Source organism: Diabrotica undecimpunctata, chromosome 3 (genome assembly GCF_040954645.1).
Source record: "Diabrotica undecimpunctata isolate CICGRU chromosome 3, icDiaUnde3, whole genome shotgun sequence".
NCBI lineage: Eukaryota > Metazoa > Arthropoda > Insecta > Coleoptera > Chrysomelidae > Diabrotica > Diabrotica undecimpunctata.
Window position 1 is genome coordinate 53,375,817 of NC_092805.1, and position 18,671 is coordinate 53,394,487.

Below are 18,671 nucleotides of genomic sequence, written 5' to 3' on the forward strand. Positions count from 1 at the left end.
CATTTTTGGAACCCAACGTGAACACAATTTTCGGTAATTCAAGTTCTCGGTAACAAGGCGATACAAAACACTGCGAGAATACTGAGGAAAGCAGTCGGACAATGATGAAATTGTAAAGCGTCTGTTTTCTCTCACCTTTTCGTCCACTTTCTTCACCAAATTTTCATTAACGACCGAAGGACGCCCACTCCGTTCTTCATCATGCACATTTGTGCGGCCATCTTTAAATGCTCTCACCCATTTCCTTACCATTCCATTACTCATAATGTTTTGTCCGTAAACTTCAACGATCTCACGATGAATATCGATCGGTTTTACGCCTTTAGCACTAAGAAATCGTATAAAAGCCCGTATTTCACAATCAGCGTGACTCACGATTGTTGGAGGCATCTTAAACTCTGGAGTAAACAAGTATACAATGAAGAATCTGACTGTAATGGCGTCAGTGCCTAGACAAGAGATGTAGGTAACCAGCGCTCATGCGCGGAACGCCGACCGTAGCGCTGCGGCGGCGGAATCGCAAAACGGTACTTACTTAAAAAACATGCCTCGTACATAAAGCTCCGTTATGGTTAACTGCTGTTTGATGATCATCGGCTTTACTGCACTTTGGCAAATATTGAGAAGTTATTGAGTACAAGACTTCTTGAGACCAATCACTTCCCAATATTTGTCAAAATGTAAAGTAAAGCCAATAACTATCAAACAGCAGCTAACCATAACCGAGCTTTAAGTATGTGTCTATGTACATGTAACAATATTCCTTGTATCGGCATGTAATTAACATTTATACATTTTAAAATTGTACACCCTTAAAAATGTACATATATAATATTGGCATATTTTGTATATATTTTGTATCAGACAGCAGTCTTATATTGGTAATTTGTATTTTCAGCAGTTAGTTTACGCAGACCGCACGAAAAAATTTTCCAAAAAAAATTATAGGAAATCGCATTTGCAACAATTTCAGTCCGTACCCTTTTTGTCTAATAGTTAAAAATGGTTGAGATATTGAGCAAAAACCATAAAAGATAGAATAATAAAATTTGAAATAGCTCGTCTGCAAGGTTAGCTCTTTTTTTTTGTCTATCCCGGCTGAACTAATCAGATGTGTAGATATTCTTGCAGCGCTTAGTTTTCTAATTTTATCTCTTCAGTTAATATTTCAGAAATAATTTATTATTTATATTTTTTTTGAACCTATTCTCTATCCTTCCATTGTTGGATGTAGGTCTCCCCCAGTTCTCTCCATCTTTCCCTATCTTGAGCTGTTCTCTGCCATGTGGGACCTCCTTGTTTCCTGATGTCATCTTTCCACCTCATCTGTGGTCTGCCTCTTGATCTCTTTGCATTGTATGGACGCCACTTTCCGATGGCATTGTTCCATCGTCCGTCTTGGAGACGTTCATTGTGTCCAGCCCATTTCCATTTCAGTTTTGCTGCTTGTTCTATCGCGTCTACTGTCTTTGTTCTGGTTCTGATCCACTGGTTACGTTTTCTATCTTTAAGTGATATACCCAACATTTATCTCTCCATCGCTCTTTGTGCCTTCCTTATCCTATCCAAATTGGCCTGTGTAAATGTCCATGTCTGTGCTCCGTAGGTGAGCACCGGTATTATACAGGAGTTATATACCTTGCTTTGTAGGTATAGAGGGATTGTTTGATTTTTTAGAATGTAAGAAAGTTTGCCGAACGCTGCCCATCCCATTCTTACTCGTCTCGATATTAAGGCTGTTTGATTTTCTCTGTTAGCTCTGATTGCTTGTGCTAGATAGATATACTCATTTACCTGTTCCATTTTTTCTGTTTGTATTTTTATTGCCTCTTGGTCTTCCGTGTTTGTCATTACTTTTGTTTTGTTGAAGTTAATTTTTAGGCCTTTTTGCAGTGATTTTTCATGAAGTTCATTCAGCATTAATTCTAGTTCTTGTCGTTCCGAGGAGATCAGGAGTATATCATCCGCATATCTAAGGTGATTTAGGTACTTTCAGTTAATACATATTCCTCTGTTTTCCCAATCTGTTGATTTTGTTATATCTTCGAGGGTCAAGGTAAACAGTTTAGGTGAAATTATATCGCCTTGTCGGACTCCTCGTTTAACTTTTATATTCTCCGTTATTAATTTGTCGTCCAGAATTACGGTCATGGTTGCGTTTTGGTAAATATCATGTATCAATTGTCAGTATCTTGAATCTATGCTACTATTGACCAGAGCTTCTTCCACCGCCCAGTGTTCAATGCTGTCGAAAGACTTTTCATAATCTACGAGTGCTAAGTACAGCGGAAGGTTGTATTCATTGGTTTTCTCAATTAAGATTTTAGGTGCATGTAGATGGTCGATTGTGCTGTATCCTTTCCTGAATCCGGCCTGTTCCACTGGTTGGTAGTTATCAAGTTTATAGGTTAGTCGGTTGTTTATTATTCTTGTGAAGGTTTTATATAGTTGTGACAAAAGGGAAATAGGACGGTAGTTGTTTAGGTCTGTTCGGTCTCCTTTCTTATGTATTAAGATTGTGTTGGCATTTCTCCATTGTTTAGGTATTTTACCTTCAAACAGACATTTGTTGAACAGTATTTTGAACATTTTTTTTATCGTGTCTCCTCCTTCTTTTAGCAGTTCCGCCAGTATTTTGTCCTCACCGGCCGCTTTATTTCTTTTCATGTCGTTTATGGATTTTTTAATTTCATCTTCAGTTATTTCTGGTAATATCTCTGAGCCAACATTTTGTATTTTCCTCGAGAGATTCTGTTTAGATGATAGTGGTGGGTCATTTTTAGAACTGTATCGGTCTGTGTAATATCTTTCTGTGATTTTTACTATTTCTCCTAGATCTATTTCTTCATTGTTCTCAGCTTTAAGCATGATTAGTTTTCTTTTTCCTATATTTGTCTTCATTGTTTTTAAACTTTTCTTCCTCTTTATGATTTTATTAATGCGATCTTCTTGGTATTTCTTTAAATCTTCCGTTATCTGTTTTCTTATGGTTTTGTTCAGTTCGGTAAACTCCACTGTATTTCTTTTGTTATGATTCAGGAGTTGTCGTCGTTTTTTTAGCATATCTTGTGATTTAGTGCTAATTTTTTGTTGTTTTCGCGTTTGTTTATTAGCAATCTTCAGGCCTGCTTCTAGTAGTTCTGTTGTTATTTTATCGTTTAATTCGCCTAGTTGCAAACCCTTTAGCTGTGATATGTCACTTCTTTTTAGCTGGTTAATGTATTGCTCTTTGCGTTCTTTAAGAAGTTCTATATCTATCTCTTTTTTAGATGGTTTAAATTTTTGTCTGTCTGTTGTGGCGTAAATTTTGATTTTGGCTCTAACAATTCTGCGATCGCTTCCTACGGAAATCATGTTTATGACTGTAACGTCTTGTACTATGTTCTTTTCTTTGGATAGGATGTAATCAATCTCATTTTTTGTTGAACCATTGGGTGCGGTCCACTTCCATTTTCTCTGTGGTTTTTTATTGAAAAAGATATTCATCGCATATAGACCGTTCGTTTCTATATAGTTCATCAATGTTTCTCCTCTTTCGTTTCGTGTTCCATATCCAAAGTTACCGATTTTATTTTCTGATTCTTCTAGTTTTCTCCCTAATTTGGCATTGAAGTCGCCTATAATGATTGTGTAGGTGCTTTTGTATTTGTTCACTATTTGTGTCAATGATTCGTAGAATATCTCTACTTCTTCATCCGTATGTGATGATGTAGGGGCTTAAATTTGTATGATCTTTAAACTTATATTTTTATTTATGTCCATTATTAGAGCCGCGATCCTTTCTGAAATTCCAATATATTGTCTAATCTTATGGACATGCTGATTAGAAATAAGAAAACCGACACCAGCTAATGATTCTTCTTCAGTTCCTTTATAGTATAGTACGTTCCCGGATTCCAACTTCATACAGGCTTCATCTTTTCTTTTTATCTCACTTAATCCTAGTATATCCCATTTCATCTTTTTTACTTCTTCTTCCAGTTCAGCTAGCTTTTCGTCTCTCATCAGTGATCTGACATTATAAGTTGCAATATCCAGTTTCGTTGCTTGTTTTCGTTGTTTCTGGCAATCTGGGTCAGACGCTGCTGTTGTCGCAGTATCACAGCCGCTTAACTCATAATGTGAGTGACGCCTGTGAGTATCTGGAATTAAGCCTACAGAATTTTTACTTCCCATAGTCTTAATCCAGTTATGACATTACTGCTGCCTAATGTCATATCCTCAGTTGATCCGCGGGTACTTATTTGCCAATGCCTTATTCGTACCTGTCCTGCATATCTGCAGGAAACTTCCCTATCAGCCATAGGAACGCGCCGTGTCGAGCCGATTATTTATATATAATTTATAAATATTTAAAAAGCATACTTGTGACGACTCTGAGTTTCTCTTTTATAAATCTCAAAGAGACTTTTTACGTAGGAAACAGAAGATTTCAATAATATTTTGGCTTCATTTGACCTAAAATATTTTACAAATAGGCTGCACTAAACTAGAAGTAAATTATTGTAGTATTTCTACTAATTACTCATATATTTTAACATTTTTGCCTTTTTAGACATTGGGAACATGAATTAATGTTGTACAAAGCTGGAAAAAAGGATAAACCTAGTTTGAAAGTAGCACTTTTTAAAACATATGCCTTTCCCTACTCATTAGAAGGATTGTTAGTATTTTTTCAAGTTGTTATAATAAAGTAAGTAAAAATTTTATATTTAGATTATAAAAAATTAAAACAGTATTTGTTTTCGTGATATTGTTCTGAAGCTATTTTCTTATGGCATTTTAATGCAATCACTATTTTAGTTAATAATAAGCCACAATTTAAGTTTAAAATAAGTTTATTTTTGAAATTTTGATTTCCACATCGGAAATCGTTCTCAAATACAAAACATTAATAAATTAAACAAATTTTATTTTTTGTTACTTGGTGAAAAATTCTTCTAATAATTTAATTTTATCTGACTTATTCATATTAACAATTCAGACATATATTATACATTTTAAAGTAGACGACTTTAAAATGATTTTTCCAATATTGTTGAGCAATAATGCATTCTGCCGACGAATTTTCGACGCAATTGGTCTTATTTAGCATAATTATAGCCACTTCTTTGATTTTTTCCTTTTTACTATCAATTATTAAAATTATGATGAATATTAAATACATGAAATATTAATGAATATTAAAAAGGGAATGATTAAATTCTTATACGATAGATCCAAAATTACTTGATGTAACGAAAATTCGTTTTAAGAGGAAAAAAATTTGTTAACGTCTGTTTTGTTAAAGGAATTTTCTAGAATCGACCGAATAAAACTGAACAACTTCTAGACCTAGATCCTATAGCATTCACAAGGAATAATACGAGGAAAACAACAATACCATACATAAAACGATTATCGGAAAAACTTAAACCGATAGAAAAAAACTTCAACAATTCAACAATATTCAAAACAACAAACACATCGACATCTATTTTACCTAAAACTAAACCTAACAATGAACAAGAAAGAACAAAGAATCGTATTTATAAAATATCTTGTGAATGCGATAATTTTTATTTAGGTGAAACATCAAGACCACTAAATGTTAAAATAAGTGAACATTAATCTTATATTAAAAATGGAAAATTTGATAGATCTCAAATATGAAAACACGCATGGGAAAATCAACATAGGGTTCAATGGAAAGACTCAAATATAGTCCTAAAAGAAACAAATGGTTAAAAGAGAAAAATCAAATTCCTCGCAGGATGCAGTGGGATCTGGTTAGCCATATTAAATGAGGAAATCAATAAAAGGAAAATTCTACTATTAGTAATTCAATTGTATAATATATTATAACTAAATTAAAATAGTGTTCTCTTAAGGTTTTACTAAACTTTGACCACTCTAATATTTTTTACCCCTAAACCAATCTTATTTGATATTCAAGATAGCGGAATTAAAAAAAAATATTTTTTAAAATACCTCAATGTTCTGGTAGGTTTTTACAAATTTATTACAACCCTAGTAATTTTTCACTTCTTAACTAACCCATTTAATACCCTAATAATTGTAATATCTACATAACATTAAAATATAAATATCTTTAAATTTTTGAAATGATGCTCATATAATTTAAGCAAGTAAGCAATTTAATTAAACCCAGCCCATGAGACTAAAACACCAATTAAGAATGACACCACGGGTGATACAATTTATTGGGGCGAGGAGGATTAACTTTTGTACTCAGGAGTCACTCCACCGCGCCCCAATGCTCCTGACCATCCCTTTCCCCTCTATAGCACTCTGATGCACGATAGGGGCTCTCTTTCAGCAAAGTGCTTGTCGTGTGGAAGTCCTGGGTACAAGAACTCCAACACTATATCCTATCTCGGTCAAAGCAGGTTAGCGTAAGGCGCTCTTTTCCTGCTATTTCTGGTAACTTATCGTCGAATCTGAAATTGCTTGCTCGGGCCCCAAGTCTCCGCTCCATGTTCGGCGACTTGGCGCTCGAGGATGTAAGCCTCTCGTGCCCGGGTTTAGGGTTTATTGTTAATTTTTTGTGGCTTTCGCCTTTTTGTTAGTAGTTTTGTAATTTTTTTTGGTGTCTGAAGCCGTTTTTTTAGTTTTGTGTAATTTTTTTTTGAGAAATGTCTAAAAGGTAATATCATTAGTCATTATTAAAATTGCCAGTGCTATGTGATGGGTTGTCTTCTGTTGATAGAGCTACGATTTTTTAGACTTTATATGTTGTAAATATAAATTTATTTTACTACGCAAATAATCAAAACTAACTGTTCTGATCAATACAGCCTGTAATTTCCGTCTCATTTGAAGAATCTTAAAATGTTTATCTCCGAAAATGTTTTCCAAGTAGGATATAAATTCTTTATGCTATACAACTAATCTAAACAATATGTTATTATTATTATTATTATTATTATTATTATTATTATATTACAAATAAGGGCAGAGGAGCGAGCTCCTATTATGCCCAAAAATCAAAAATAAAAAACATCCTTATAAAAACTAATACCAATTATAAAGTTAAGTAAACATAAACAATTAAGTATATCATACAAAAGTTGAATGGTGAGACAATAAATAAATAAATAAATATTGCTGTACAAGAAAAAAAATACACAATCTTATAAATAAAATAAACTATCAAGTTTATTTTTAAAGATGTTAACACTAGTTGCCGATATGGTGTCTTGATCCAAATTGTTCCAGATATTAAAGATTCTATTTGGCAAGAAGTTCACCCTGGACCTTGCAGTAGTTTGTCCCCTGTTTAATTTGTATCGATGGCCTCTTACTATCGAAGTATCGAACCTAAGCACCGATTCAAAGTAAATATGGTGCTTAGGTTCCCAAAATTATGTTTTAAAATACGGAAGGACATAATTAGATCACCTCTAAGACGTCGCTGCTCGAATGTCGTTAGATGAGCTATGGATAATCTATCTTCATAGTAAGGTCTTACACGACCGTATGCCAGTCTTGTAGCTTTACGCTGAACATTTTCAAGTAGGATCTTATCGCGAATGAGATCTGGATTCCACACTGGTCCGGCAAACTCAAGAATAGGTCTAACGTATATTGAGTAAAGTTTACTAACAGAAGTTAGAGATATACGTGTAAAACATTTACGGATCAAAAACAGTTTCGAGTTTGCACGTTTACATACCGTTTATTGTTTGACACTATGTGATCAGACCAATTTAAGTCACTATTAATTATCACTCCGAGATCATTGTGGGAGGTTACCGAATTTAAGGGATGTCCATTAATAAAGTACGGTAGTGATGGGTTATTTTTGCCGATATGTAAAACAACGCATTTTTCAATGTTAAGCGGAAGTAACCATTCTGAGGACCATTTGAATATTGCATCAAGATCTTGTTAAAGAACATGTTGGTTAATAGTTGGATTCACATATAATTTCGTGTCATCAGCGTAAATGGAAACCTTACTGGATACGATGAGCGAAAGATCACTAGTGTAGACACAAAATAGTAGCGGTCCAAGTACTGATCCTTGTGGGACTCCACTCTTGACTGGCTTATCTAGTGAGTGGTCTTCCCCAACACGAACCCTGAAGTATTTGTCGGATAGAAAATCTTCAATCCAAATGTTCAACTTTCCGCGGATACCATAGTGATCCAATTTAGCTAGTAATCGACGTTTTGGAACACAGTCAAAAGCTTTGGAGAAGTCTAAGTAGACTACATCGACAGGATTCCGATTGTTTAAAGATAATGACCAATCATTTACACAATGAAGTAAGTTTGTGGTCGTTGAACGACCTTTGATAAAGCCATGCTGTTGGTGAGGGATGATATTTTCTTGAAGAAGAAACTCAGACATAGCTTCCGAAATAATCGATTCCATGACCTTGCCGACAATAGGAACCAGGCTGATTGGACGATAATTATTGCAATCAAGTTTATTTCCTTTCTTGAATATAGGAGTAACCGAAGCCAATTTCCAGGACGAGGGAAGAGAACCTTGATTAAATGAAGCATTCATTATAAGAGATATAGGGATAACTACAGATTCTGCACATTGTTTGAGGAAAAAAGAATGAGTCCGTCTAATCCAGGTGATGAATTATTTCGTAGTTTCCTTAAATAATAATAAAAAATTTATTAAAATCCTCAGTTGCTTCCATAAAGTCCTCGTAGACACACCGTCTCAGGACTAGCAACTTCACGTGGAGTCATATGTCGCCATGTTACCTAATCCAACGGTAACTTTAACATCTTAATATTTTATAAGAAATACTGTAAACCAAATGTAACAAATTATTTTTTAACGGGTTTTTACCCATATATTTAGTGGCTACATTCATGTACTCCTAGACACTGATGATGGAATATGGATTCCGAAAACGTTTTGTCTAACATAGCCCGTTTGGGTTTTTAAATATATACCTTTTACAAAGGATTTTAATAAATTTTTTAATATATGGTATACAGCCAACTACCGGAACGTAGATTCCTTGTGGATTGGTCCTTAAATGATGTTTAATGTCATCCGGTGTGAAAGATATATTGTCAAGAGTTTTAGACAAACGTGGGCACATTATTTGAGGAATGGTATCGTTAGGTTCATTTGTAAAAACCTGAGAAAAGAATAACGATAAACATTCCGAAGATTCGTTATTCGAAGAACATAAAGACCCGTCAGATTTTTGAAGTAACGGTATGGAGACTTTAGAAGATAAAGATGTACGAATGTACCGATAAACTTTTTTACTATTACCACAAGCAATGATAGATTCTTCAAATTCTGTTCTTAACTTTAGCAAAGATTGTTTGACTCGGTTAGAAAAATTACGGTGGGTGAGAAAATCATCAAGGGATCCAGTCGGTTTCTGTATAGCTGCCGTTCGGTTGTATGATCAGAAATTATTGTAATAGCTGTATGAAGAAAAGAGTCCCACATTGACGATGGATCAGAGTGATTAAGAAAAATAGATTGCCAGTTTAACTGGAATAAAACTGAATTTACATTAAAGAAACCAGTAGTGGCATACGTTACGAAATTATTTTTGCAAGGCGGTGTTAAACTAAATTGAATGTGAGCAGTAATAAGTAAGTGGTCAGAAAGACCCACAGGAGAGGACAATTTAAGTGTAGAAATTAGTTAATCATCATTTGTGAAAAATAAGTCTAAAATTGAAGGAATATTGTTCGCTCTAAACCTTGTAGGTTCAGTTATCAGTTGTAATAAATTTGAGTTCATGACAAAGTGTTTAAACAAATTTTGGGAATTGATAGTATCAGTTTTGGAAATAATGGGCCAGATTATGTCTGGAAAATTGAAATCTCCAACAACAATAAGATTTTCAAGGGATGATAATTCCTCAAGTTTGTTAATAAGCATATTGTCCTGAGTAAGTACTGTATCCGGAGGTCGGTATATGCAAACTATATTAAATATGAAAGAGTTATTAGTAATAAGTAAGTAGATAATTTCTATACCGGGTACGTCTATTGTTTTATTACTGATGGAAAAAGTATTGGTAATTTCATTTGCTAAACAGATGCATAGTCCTCACCCACGATGAGTACCTCTATCTCTACAAAATATAGTGAAATTATCAATGTTTACAAGAGCGTCGGGAATAGAAGAATTAAGCCACGTTTCTGTTAGAAGAATAATATGAGGTTTTAAAAGTTGAACAGTACTTATAAATTCATTAAATTTGGACATAAGTGAGTTTAGATTTGTATACATAAGAAGCCAATCCGTAAATTTTGGTGCAGAAGAATTATGAACGAAATTTCATTATCTTTGGACAGCCATTCACATATTTAATCGTAAGGTCATTTTCTCCATTATTTTTACGCGTTTCAAGCTGAGTACGAAGTTCCTTTAAACGAAGTTGCTGCATAGGTGTCTTGTCATCAATGACAGAATAAATTTCAGTAGATTTGTTTTCCAAAAGTTTATTTTTGTTACGAAGAATTTTTCGAGTGCGGTGTTCAGAAATCATTATCACTTTTATCATGCGGGGATAACGTTTATTTGGATCTGGTTTACCGACTCTATAAAATGTAACAGCACTTTCTTGACATCCAATGACTTCTAGGGCTAAATTTATTTTATTCTTATCATGATCTTTTTTATTTTGTGCGTCCCCTGTAGGTTCAGGGACTCCTCTAACCAAAAAATTTTTGGAACCAGATATGCGGTCAGCTGCTTCATTGACAATGCTGTTGTTGTAATAGAATCAAGTTGATTTAATTTATTGCTGAATTCAGATAATTTAAGATCAAAGTTTTCAATTTTCTTCTTAATGTCCGCTTTAAACTCGACTAGTAAACTCTTGATTTCAGTAATATTCCCAATGTTTGAAGTACATGGATTGCAAAGTATACATATACCACGTACTTTTTGCCTCGTAACTCGATCATCGACCGACAGATCCGTACAAGAAATGTGTATTGGTTTCTTACAGCCATCACACTGGAGCTTTCTATCGGAGGTAGAAGTTACCTTTGAACAATTAGCGCAAAACGATGTATTAGGCATAATTAACTTTGTGCTAGTTTTAGATATGAATTGTAATTATTTGATTGATAATAAACACCAAATTTATCGTTATCACTTACTTGAATGTCTACAAACACAATCACAATAAATTAGTTCTTTGGTTTTTTAAAAATACATTTAAAATCAATTAAATTTTAATTTGTCGGAGTGTAGCAAAATACGACCGCTTCAATCGAAGTCTGATATTGGTATCTCAAAATAGTAAATAACAAAGTATAGTTACTTCCCAAATAAATATCTGTAATCCTCAGCACAATCACCTTAATATCTGTAGGAATTAAACTTTAAAATGTGGAGAAACTTTAAAATTTGTATACACACTTTGACAGTTATTTGACAATCAAATTGTTTTGACCAATCTTTAATACCCTTCTTATTTGAATAATATTAAAATATTTAATACCTAAATTATTTTTCAAATTTTTATATACACAACAAATACAAATCTTTTAATCTTTTAACAATAGGTGGGCAACATGTCTCGACCCGACTTTACAATTATTATGTAATAAAGCTAATTAATATAATAGACTTAATAAAATTATTGCAATTTGAATATTTCTTACATGTTAATGATTCTGTGAAATATTATTATACATAAATAACAATTTCATTATATTTACTAAAACTCAACTTGATTTCAGTTATTTTATATTCATAAAAGGGACTCACAATTCGATTTCGCTTAGCCATGTACTTACGACTCGAATGCAAGTCAACTTTTTAAAACAGTTAAAATTTATAATTTTTTTTAATGATATATTTTCATATTCGTAATATTTAAACATTAAAAACATTGATTTTTTAATTTAAAAAATATGTAATATTTAGCACAGACTAATTGATTTCAGAATGCTTTTCAATTAGGGTAGTTGAGAAAAAAATGACTACTTAGTCTGGTAAAAATATAATAAAAATCTAGAAGAGCACTTTTGTACTTTCAAAAGATTTTGCATTCAGCTAGAGGGAATGTATAGCCTATGAAATGTCTCCTATTATAACTGTGGCTTATGGCGTCAAAAATTAGGAGACTAGATCAAATTCAGCAAAAACAAGCAATTTATACTTTCAGTTACAAGTAGAGTACAGTAAAATTGTAAAAATAGATTTTTTATCAACTTAAATTTAAACCTAGCAGAGTTATTGACTTCTAATAGAGGGTAGTCGAAGAGTGAAAAATGACTAGGGTGGTAATAAATAACACTGTAGTAGTTCGTATTTCCGAAAAGATTTTTTTTTTTTGTATTTAGCTAGCGTAGATGTGTAACTGGTGGAATTGGTGTAGTCGGTTAACATTTAGTAAAAACTTACCAGAGCTGTTTCTTATTTTACTTAATATAAATAAAGTACAGTAAAATCATATAAAAAAATTCTTCAAGTTTAATTTTAACCTAGCCGAATTATTGACTTCCCACAAGGGTTAGTCGAGGGGTAAAAAATTATTCGGGTAATAAATTCGGAAAAATCTAGCAGAAAGCTGTGGTATTTAAAAATTTTATTTTTAAATCCACTGACTCGAATATTAAGCTAGCGGAAACGTTTTCAAATAAAATTGGTTTAGGGTTGGAAAATTATTAGGGTGATCAAAGTTTAGTAAATACTTAACAGGAAACTTTTTTACTTCATTTAAGATCAGAGGGCAGTAAAAGTGTAAAAGAAGATTTTTTCACCTTAAATTTTAACCTAACAGAATAATTGACTTCCCATTCGGGGCAATTGAGGGGTGAATAATTACTAAGGTGGTAAAAAATTTATAAAAATCTAGCAGAACACTGTGTTCTTTCAAAAATAATTATTTTTTAATTCCGCTGGGTCGAATATTAAGCTAGCGGGAACGTTTCCAAATAAGATTGGTTTAGGGGTAAGAAATTATTAAGATTGTCAATGTTTAGTCAAATCTAATAGAATACTTTTTTATTTCAGTTATAAATAGAGGACACTGAAATTATAAAAAAAGATTATTTGCACGTTACATTTTAACCTAACAGAATTATTGACTTCCCACAAGGGGCACTTGAGGGTTGTAATAAATTCGTAAAAATTTAGCTGAACACTATGATGTTTCAAAAGTATTTATATCAATATTCAAAAAATATTATAATTAAAGATTGGTTTATGGGTGAAAAATTATCAGATTGGTTAAAGTTTAGTAAAAACGTAACAGAACACTTGTTTATTGTAGTTATAAGTAGAGGACAGTAAAATTGTAAAAGAAGATTTTTTCACCTTATATTTTAACCTAACAGAATTATTGACTACTCATAAGGGGTAGTTGAGGCGTAAATAATTACTAGTATGGTAATAAATTGGTAAAAACCTAGAAGAACACTGTGGTATATCATAAATATTTCTTTTTAATTCTGCTAGCTTGAATATTAAGCTAGAAGAATCGCTCCCCTTAGGGGTGGTTTGGTGTGAAAAATTATTAGAGTGGTAATAGATTAGCAAAAACTTGGTAAAAAAAAATGGCGTAAAAGAAACAGAACTTATTGCCACTATACAAACCAGAAAACTGGATCAAAATATGAAATTTTGAGATAATACAGGAAAAGATTCAAGGAAAAAGATCAGTTGGCCGAAGGCAGAATTCTTCGTTGAAAAATCTACGTGATTGGTATCAATGCAGATCGATTGATTTGTTTAGAGCAGCAAGTTCAAAAATAAAAATATTCATTATGATTGTCAACCGCCATAGGTAGGCGGCACTCTAAGAAGAAGAAGATTCGACAATATTAAAACAAGAGAAGAAGGAAAGCGCACTGATAAATTTGCTCAATCAGAAATATCTTGATGGTTTTGTATCAAATTGCAAAAATGCGTCAATGAGTAGTTAGTCCCATTCCGAAGAAAGGCTTCTTTTCGGGTTTCATAAAGACTAAACGGACAAGTGCGGTTTAAACATTTGGGACATGGCTAATTGTAGTTCGACATAGACAACCGATATGCAAATTTATTAAGTTAAGCTTTTTTATGAAAAAAAATTGAGTATTATAAAATTAATACTTTCAGGCATAGAAGGAAACAAACCTGAGAAAGACCGAGGACAAAGGGTAGTAATGGACCTGCTATACCATTTATCTCCAGGGTATTTAATAAGTACTGATAACTTTTTTACCAGTATTGAGTTAGCCGATGAGCTTTTAGATAAAAATATAATCTTGTGTGGAACACTACCCAAAAAATAAACATTAAATTCAAAAAAAAACTTTTTCCCTCAAGAAACTAACACATTAGTCTCTTACGTCTCATAGAAAAACGCAGTTATTCTTTTATCGACAAAACATAACAATGGCAAAATAAATAAAATAAATGAAGAAACAGATTACAAACCGGGTATTATATTACACAATAAAACGAAGGGTGCAATGGATACAACACATACATTAGCAAAAGAGTTCACGACTCAAAGAAAATGTAATCGGTGGTTAATGAAAATATTTTTTTCATCTGCTGGACATTGGTGGCATCAACGCTTATAAACTATGGGTGTTGAAAAATCGAGATTGGCAAATGAATCATTTAGATAGGAAAAGATTGTTTTTATTGGAGTTGGGCCAACAATTAATTAAAAAAAGTATAATTTGTAGGTACCAAAATGACAAGTCATTACATTATAATGTAAAACAATTCATGTTAAAGACAGAAATAGAATAGAAATATGCTTCATTGTCACTGAAAATTATACAATTTTATGGACAAAGCTTACAAAAAGTCAAACAAATAAAAATAACAATTAAAATTTACTAAAATTACATAAATCGCCAATATCACAAAATAGAAAATAAGATAATATACAATCCATTGCAAAATTTAACTAAATTGCAAATTGCATAATAAAACCTTCCGAAATAGTTTACGAATAAGTTTAAGTTGCTGCGTGTGATACCCAAATATATATAAAAATACTTTAAAACGTAATTTTTTAGTTATTCGTTAAAAAACTCTTCCAATGAATAATATGGTCTTTCAGATAGATAGGCTTCTGTCAATTTACGGAACTTAAGGAAAGAACTTGTAGACTCAAGTTGCAAAAGGAGATGGTTGTATAATTATTTTTGCCGAATATAATGTAGATTTCTTTACCAACTCAGTGAAAGGGATCGGTAAATACACATCAAAGCTTGAATTTCTGGTGGAGTTGTCATGCTAGAAAAACATGTTAGTGTTTACGAATTAAGCAAACAGTTTCTAGAATATATAAGAGGGAAGAGTTAAAATCCTGTGATTTTTGAAGTAGCTTCTGCAATGTGTTATTCTACTGAGGCCAAAACGATACCGACTTTTTTTTGTAATTTAAAAATAACATCATATTGGGCAGCTGTACTAAAAGAAAGGACATATCGAAGATGAGACTCAAACAAAGAAAAATATGTTATTTTGAAAGGAGCTAAATTGAATTCCTTCGAAACAGATCTGGTAAAAGCAGGCTGAGGCTAGTGTCTTACTTAACAAATCGATATGAAGGTTGCTGTCTATAAAAATACCAAGAAATTTTACAGAATCAACGATACTGATCTGGCTGTTATTAAGAAGCAAGGGATGAAGAGCTCCTTTATAGGATAATGCTACTGTCTTATCCACGTTAAAAGAAAGTAAATTAGAGTCGGAAAAGGTTTTTATTTTAAGTAGGTCAGAAGTTAGAATTGCATGAAGAGTTACAATATAAGAGTTCCTCTAGGTAATACTCGTATCATCAGCAAAAAGAAAAATTTTTCCATCTATTTTTAAGTTAGTGATGTCATTTATGAAGATGTCTCTCAATAATTTTGGATAGGACCGGTAGTAAGGCAATAGGTCTATAGTTGCAGACATTAGATTTTTCACCAACCTTATGAAGAGAAATAATAATGGCTATCTTTAGGCACTCTGAAAGTATACCTTTTTCAAAGAAACCGTTAATTAGTGAGACCAGGACTTCCATCATATTTTTGGAAGATTTAAGAAAATTTTTATGGATAGTCCATCAGTACTACAGGAAGATTTGCTTTTGATACTACTGATTCTTTGGATCAGTTCAGATTTATCTGGTCTTATAAAGAATGAATTTAAGACCTTTTTTGAATTGGGGAGATTTTTACTCTCATTAACGAAGTATTCATTTAGATTTTCAGGGTTTGGAAGAAAAAATGTTTGAGCTGTGTTAGTTTTATTTCGAAGATCATTTATTATGGACCAAGTGTCTCTTGCAACCTTTTTAGTGCTTCCCAGACGATTCTGATAGTACATTTTTTAGCTGTTTTGATAAGTTTTAGATAGGTTCCTTTGTACTTGGAGATATATTCAGTGACAAAGACGTTGGTAGTAAATTTTTTGATGTACAGTAGTGAACGCATATTCTTGGCTGATATGCGGATAACTTTGGTAGTCCAGGGTTTGTGATGCTTTGACTTAATTGTAATTAAGGGAAATGCTTTATTGGAAGTACAGACAAGCGTATCTAAAAAAATCCCTGAAATTATAGTCCACATCCACAGAGGAAAAGCGCCACCCAGAATTCAAGCACAAATTTTGGAATTTATCAAAGTTCTGAGCCGAGAAAAACTTATCTAAACGTTGGGTTTTCGAGGATTGTTTGTTAAGAGTGTTAAACTTAATATTTACTGCTTCATGATCAGATAGTCCCGCATTGTAGAGCGTACATCAAGGGGTGAGAAATCTGAGACAATATAATCAATTATGGTAGATGTTGTTTTGGTAATTCTTGTAGGAGAATTAACGTGCATTGTGAAACCGTACGATTCAAATATATTGACCTAGGATAACTAGGTAGTACAAGCAACAGGGTAATTAATATTCAAGTCACCGCATAGAATCTTTCTGCTTTTATTGTGCAGGTTGTCTAATAAATTTGGCAGGTTCTGAAAAAATAGTTCCGTGGAAGAATGAGGTGATCTATAAATACAAAGAATGTAAAGACTAATATTCTTGTTAATTCCTGTCAAAAAAGGATTCATTCAACAGAAAGTCATATTTTGTTATAGGAGAGAAATCATTATTTGTAGAAAGAATTAGGGCGCCACCATGAGCTGAACTTGGACGATCATACCTAGTAATTGTGGTATATTTTCCTAAAAAAGGCTCATTGACTTCAAGCGAGTGCTCGATAACCGCAACCATCGGGGGGAATCCTAATTGCTCTAGAAACAAAAATAATTCATCTGTTTTATATCTATAGAACGATTATTAATCAGAACCATGCTAAAGTTGTCATCACCATAGATTAACAGACCATGTGTTCTGTTAACCTGTGTCATCACCAAAATACTTTAAGGTTTCTAGTCCTATAAAACAAGTCATATTATTTAAAAATTTCGTTTTGAAGAGGGAACGGAATAATAATTTCGGAGACGTTTCTTTGATTTTTGTAGGCGAATAATTCTTTCCTAATAAGGAAATCTTAAAAGTTTTGTATTCGGTACAATAAATACGTATGTACAGAACATTCAAAAAATATAACAATTTGTAACAAGTGCGATATTTAAATTATTATCTAAAATGTCACAGCATCCTATTTTTTTTTTCTTTATTATTTTTATTGATTTTTTAATCATTTCATCTTATTTTTTATAATGTTTTAATTTTTTTTTAATCAGTTATCAATGTTGACAGCATATCAAAAATATATATTTTTTATAATCCGCATGTATTCCGTTTTGATATTCCTTAATTAGAATAAAAAAATAAGCCAAAACTGCTGGGATACATTTGCATCCCACTCGGTAATTAATGCTTTTAAAGTGTTTCACCATGGGTTTATGAAGGTTAAACGATTAAATATACGTACAGATAATTAAGGCTTGGGAACTTTTGGGAGACTAGATCTAGGCTAACGTGGGAATGAGAACTCGATGAGTAAGAAGAACTTGAGGAAGTGGCGAAACATAACAATGTGATAGTGGTATTCGTACTTCTTCATCAGAAAATACATGACAATGGAAGTTAATACAAAGCAGCTAATAAACTGATAAGAATAGAATCAGCTATAGAATACTTCTGTTCGGAGCCTACCGTAGAAGTGTCAAGAAGTACCGTCCACGATCCGAAAAAAAAAGCCTGGAATCAAACACAGCATAACTCTGACTGGAAAAGTATATTTATTCTAACTGAAAGTAAACTGTATATTGGACATTCATACGCTAAAATGAATTAAGTACTGCGGGAAACAACAGAAATCAGTTTAGAATCATGATTAACTACCTTACTGAAATCAGAGAGATAATATGGTCGATATCTAGTCATTAAAAATCAATTAACCTTGAAGGATGTCATTAGCAATTGCTCCAAAAAAAATTGTTGTTTTACAAGTAAATATTAACAATTAATTTATAAAGTTATATTTCGATTTGCGTAATTGGTACAAGGTATATAAAGATCATCTTTATTTTTTGAAAAATCAATTTGTTTGCAAATTGCAATAATTACAATGAGAGGTTTATAGCTTAAAGCTGGGCATTCACGTTCCGACTTGCGGTCCCACTTAGTAGGACTACTAGTTGGATATTCGTCTCCACTAACTCTCCGACTTGCTATCCAACTAGCGGTCCAACTTCAGTTTTAGTTTGTTTTCACGACGGTGTACATCGCTTAACCAAAAAATGCATCGAGTAAACACTACGCAAAAT

The 18,671-nt window shown here is 32.6% G+C and overlaps 1 protein-coding gene across 2 annotated transcripts in view; it reads left to right on the forward strand.

The window, feature by feature from the left end:
* Positions 1-18,671, forward strand: part of LOC140436809 (ATP-binding cassette sub-family C member 4-like) — a 127,261-nt gene that overhangs the window by 14,258 nt on the left and 94,332 nt on the right. For both annotated transcript variants that reach the window (XM_072525927.1, XM_072525926.1), the window contains exon 3: positions 4,556-4,693. In XM_072525927.1, the coding sequence (XP_072382028.1) occupies positions 4,556-4,693 (138 nt within the window). The remainder of the gene's footprint in view (positions 1-4,555; positions 4,694-18,671) is intronic.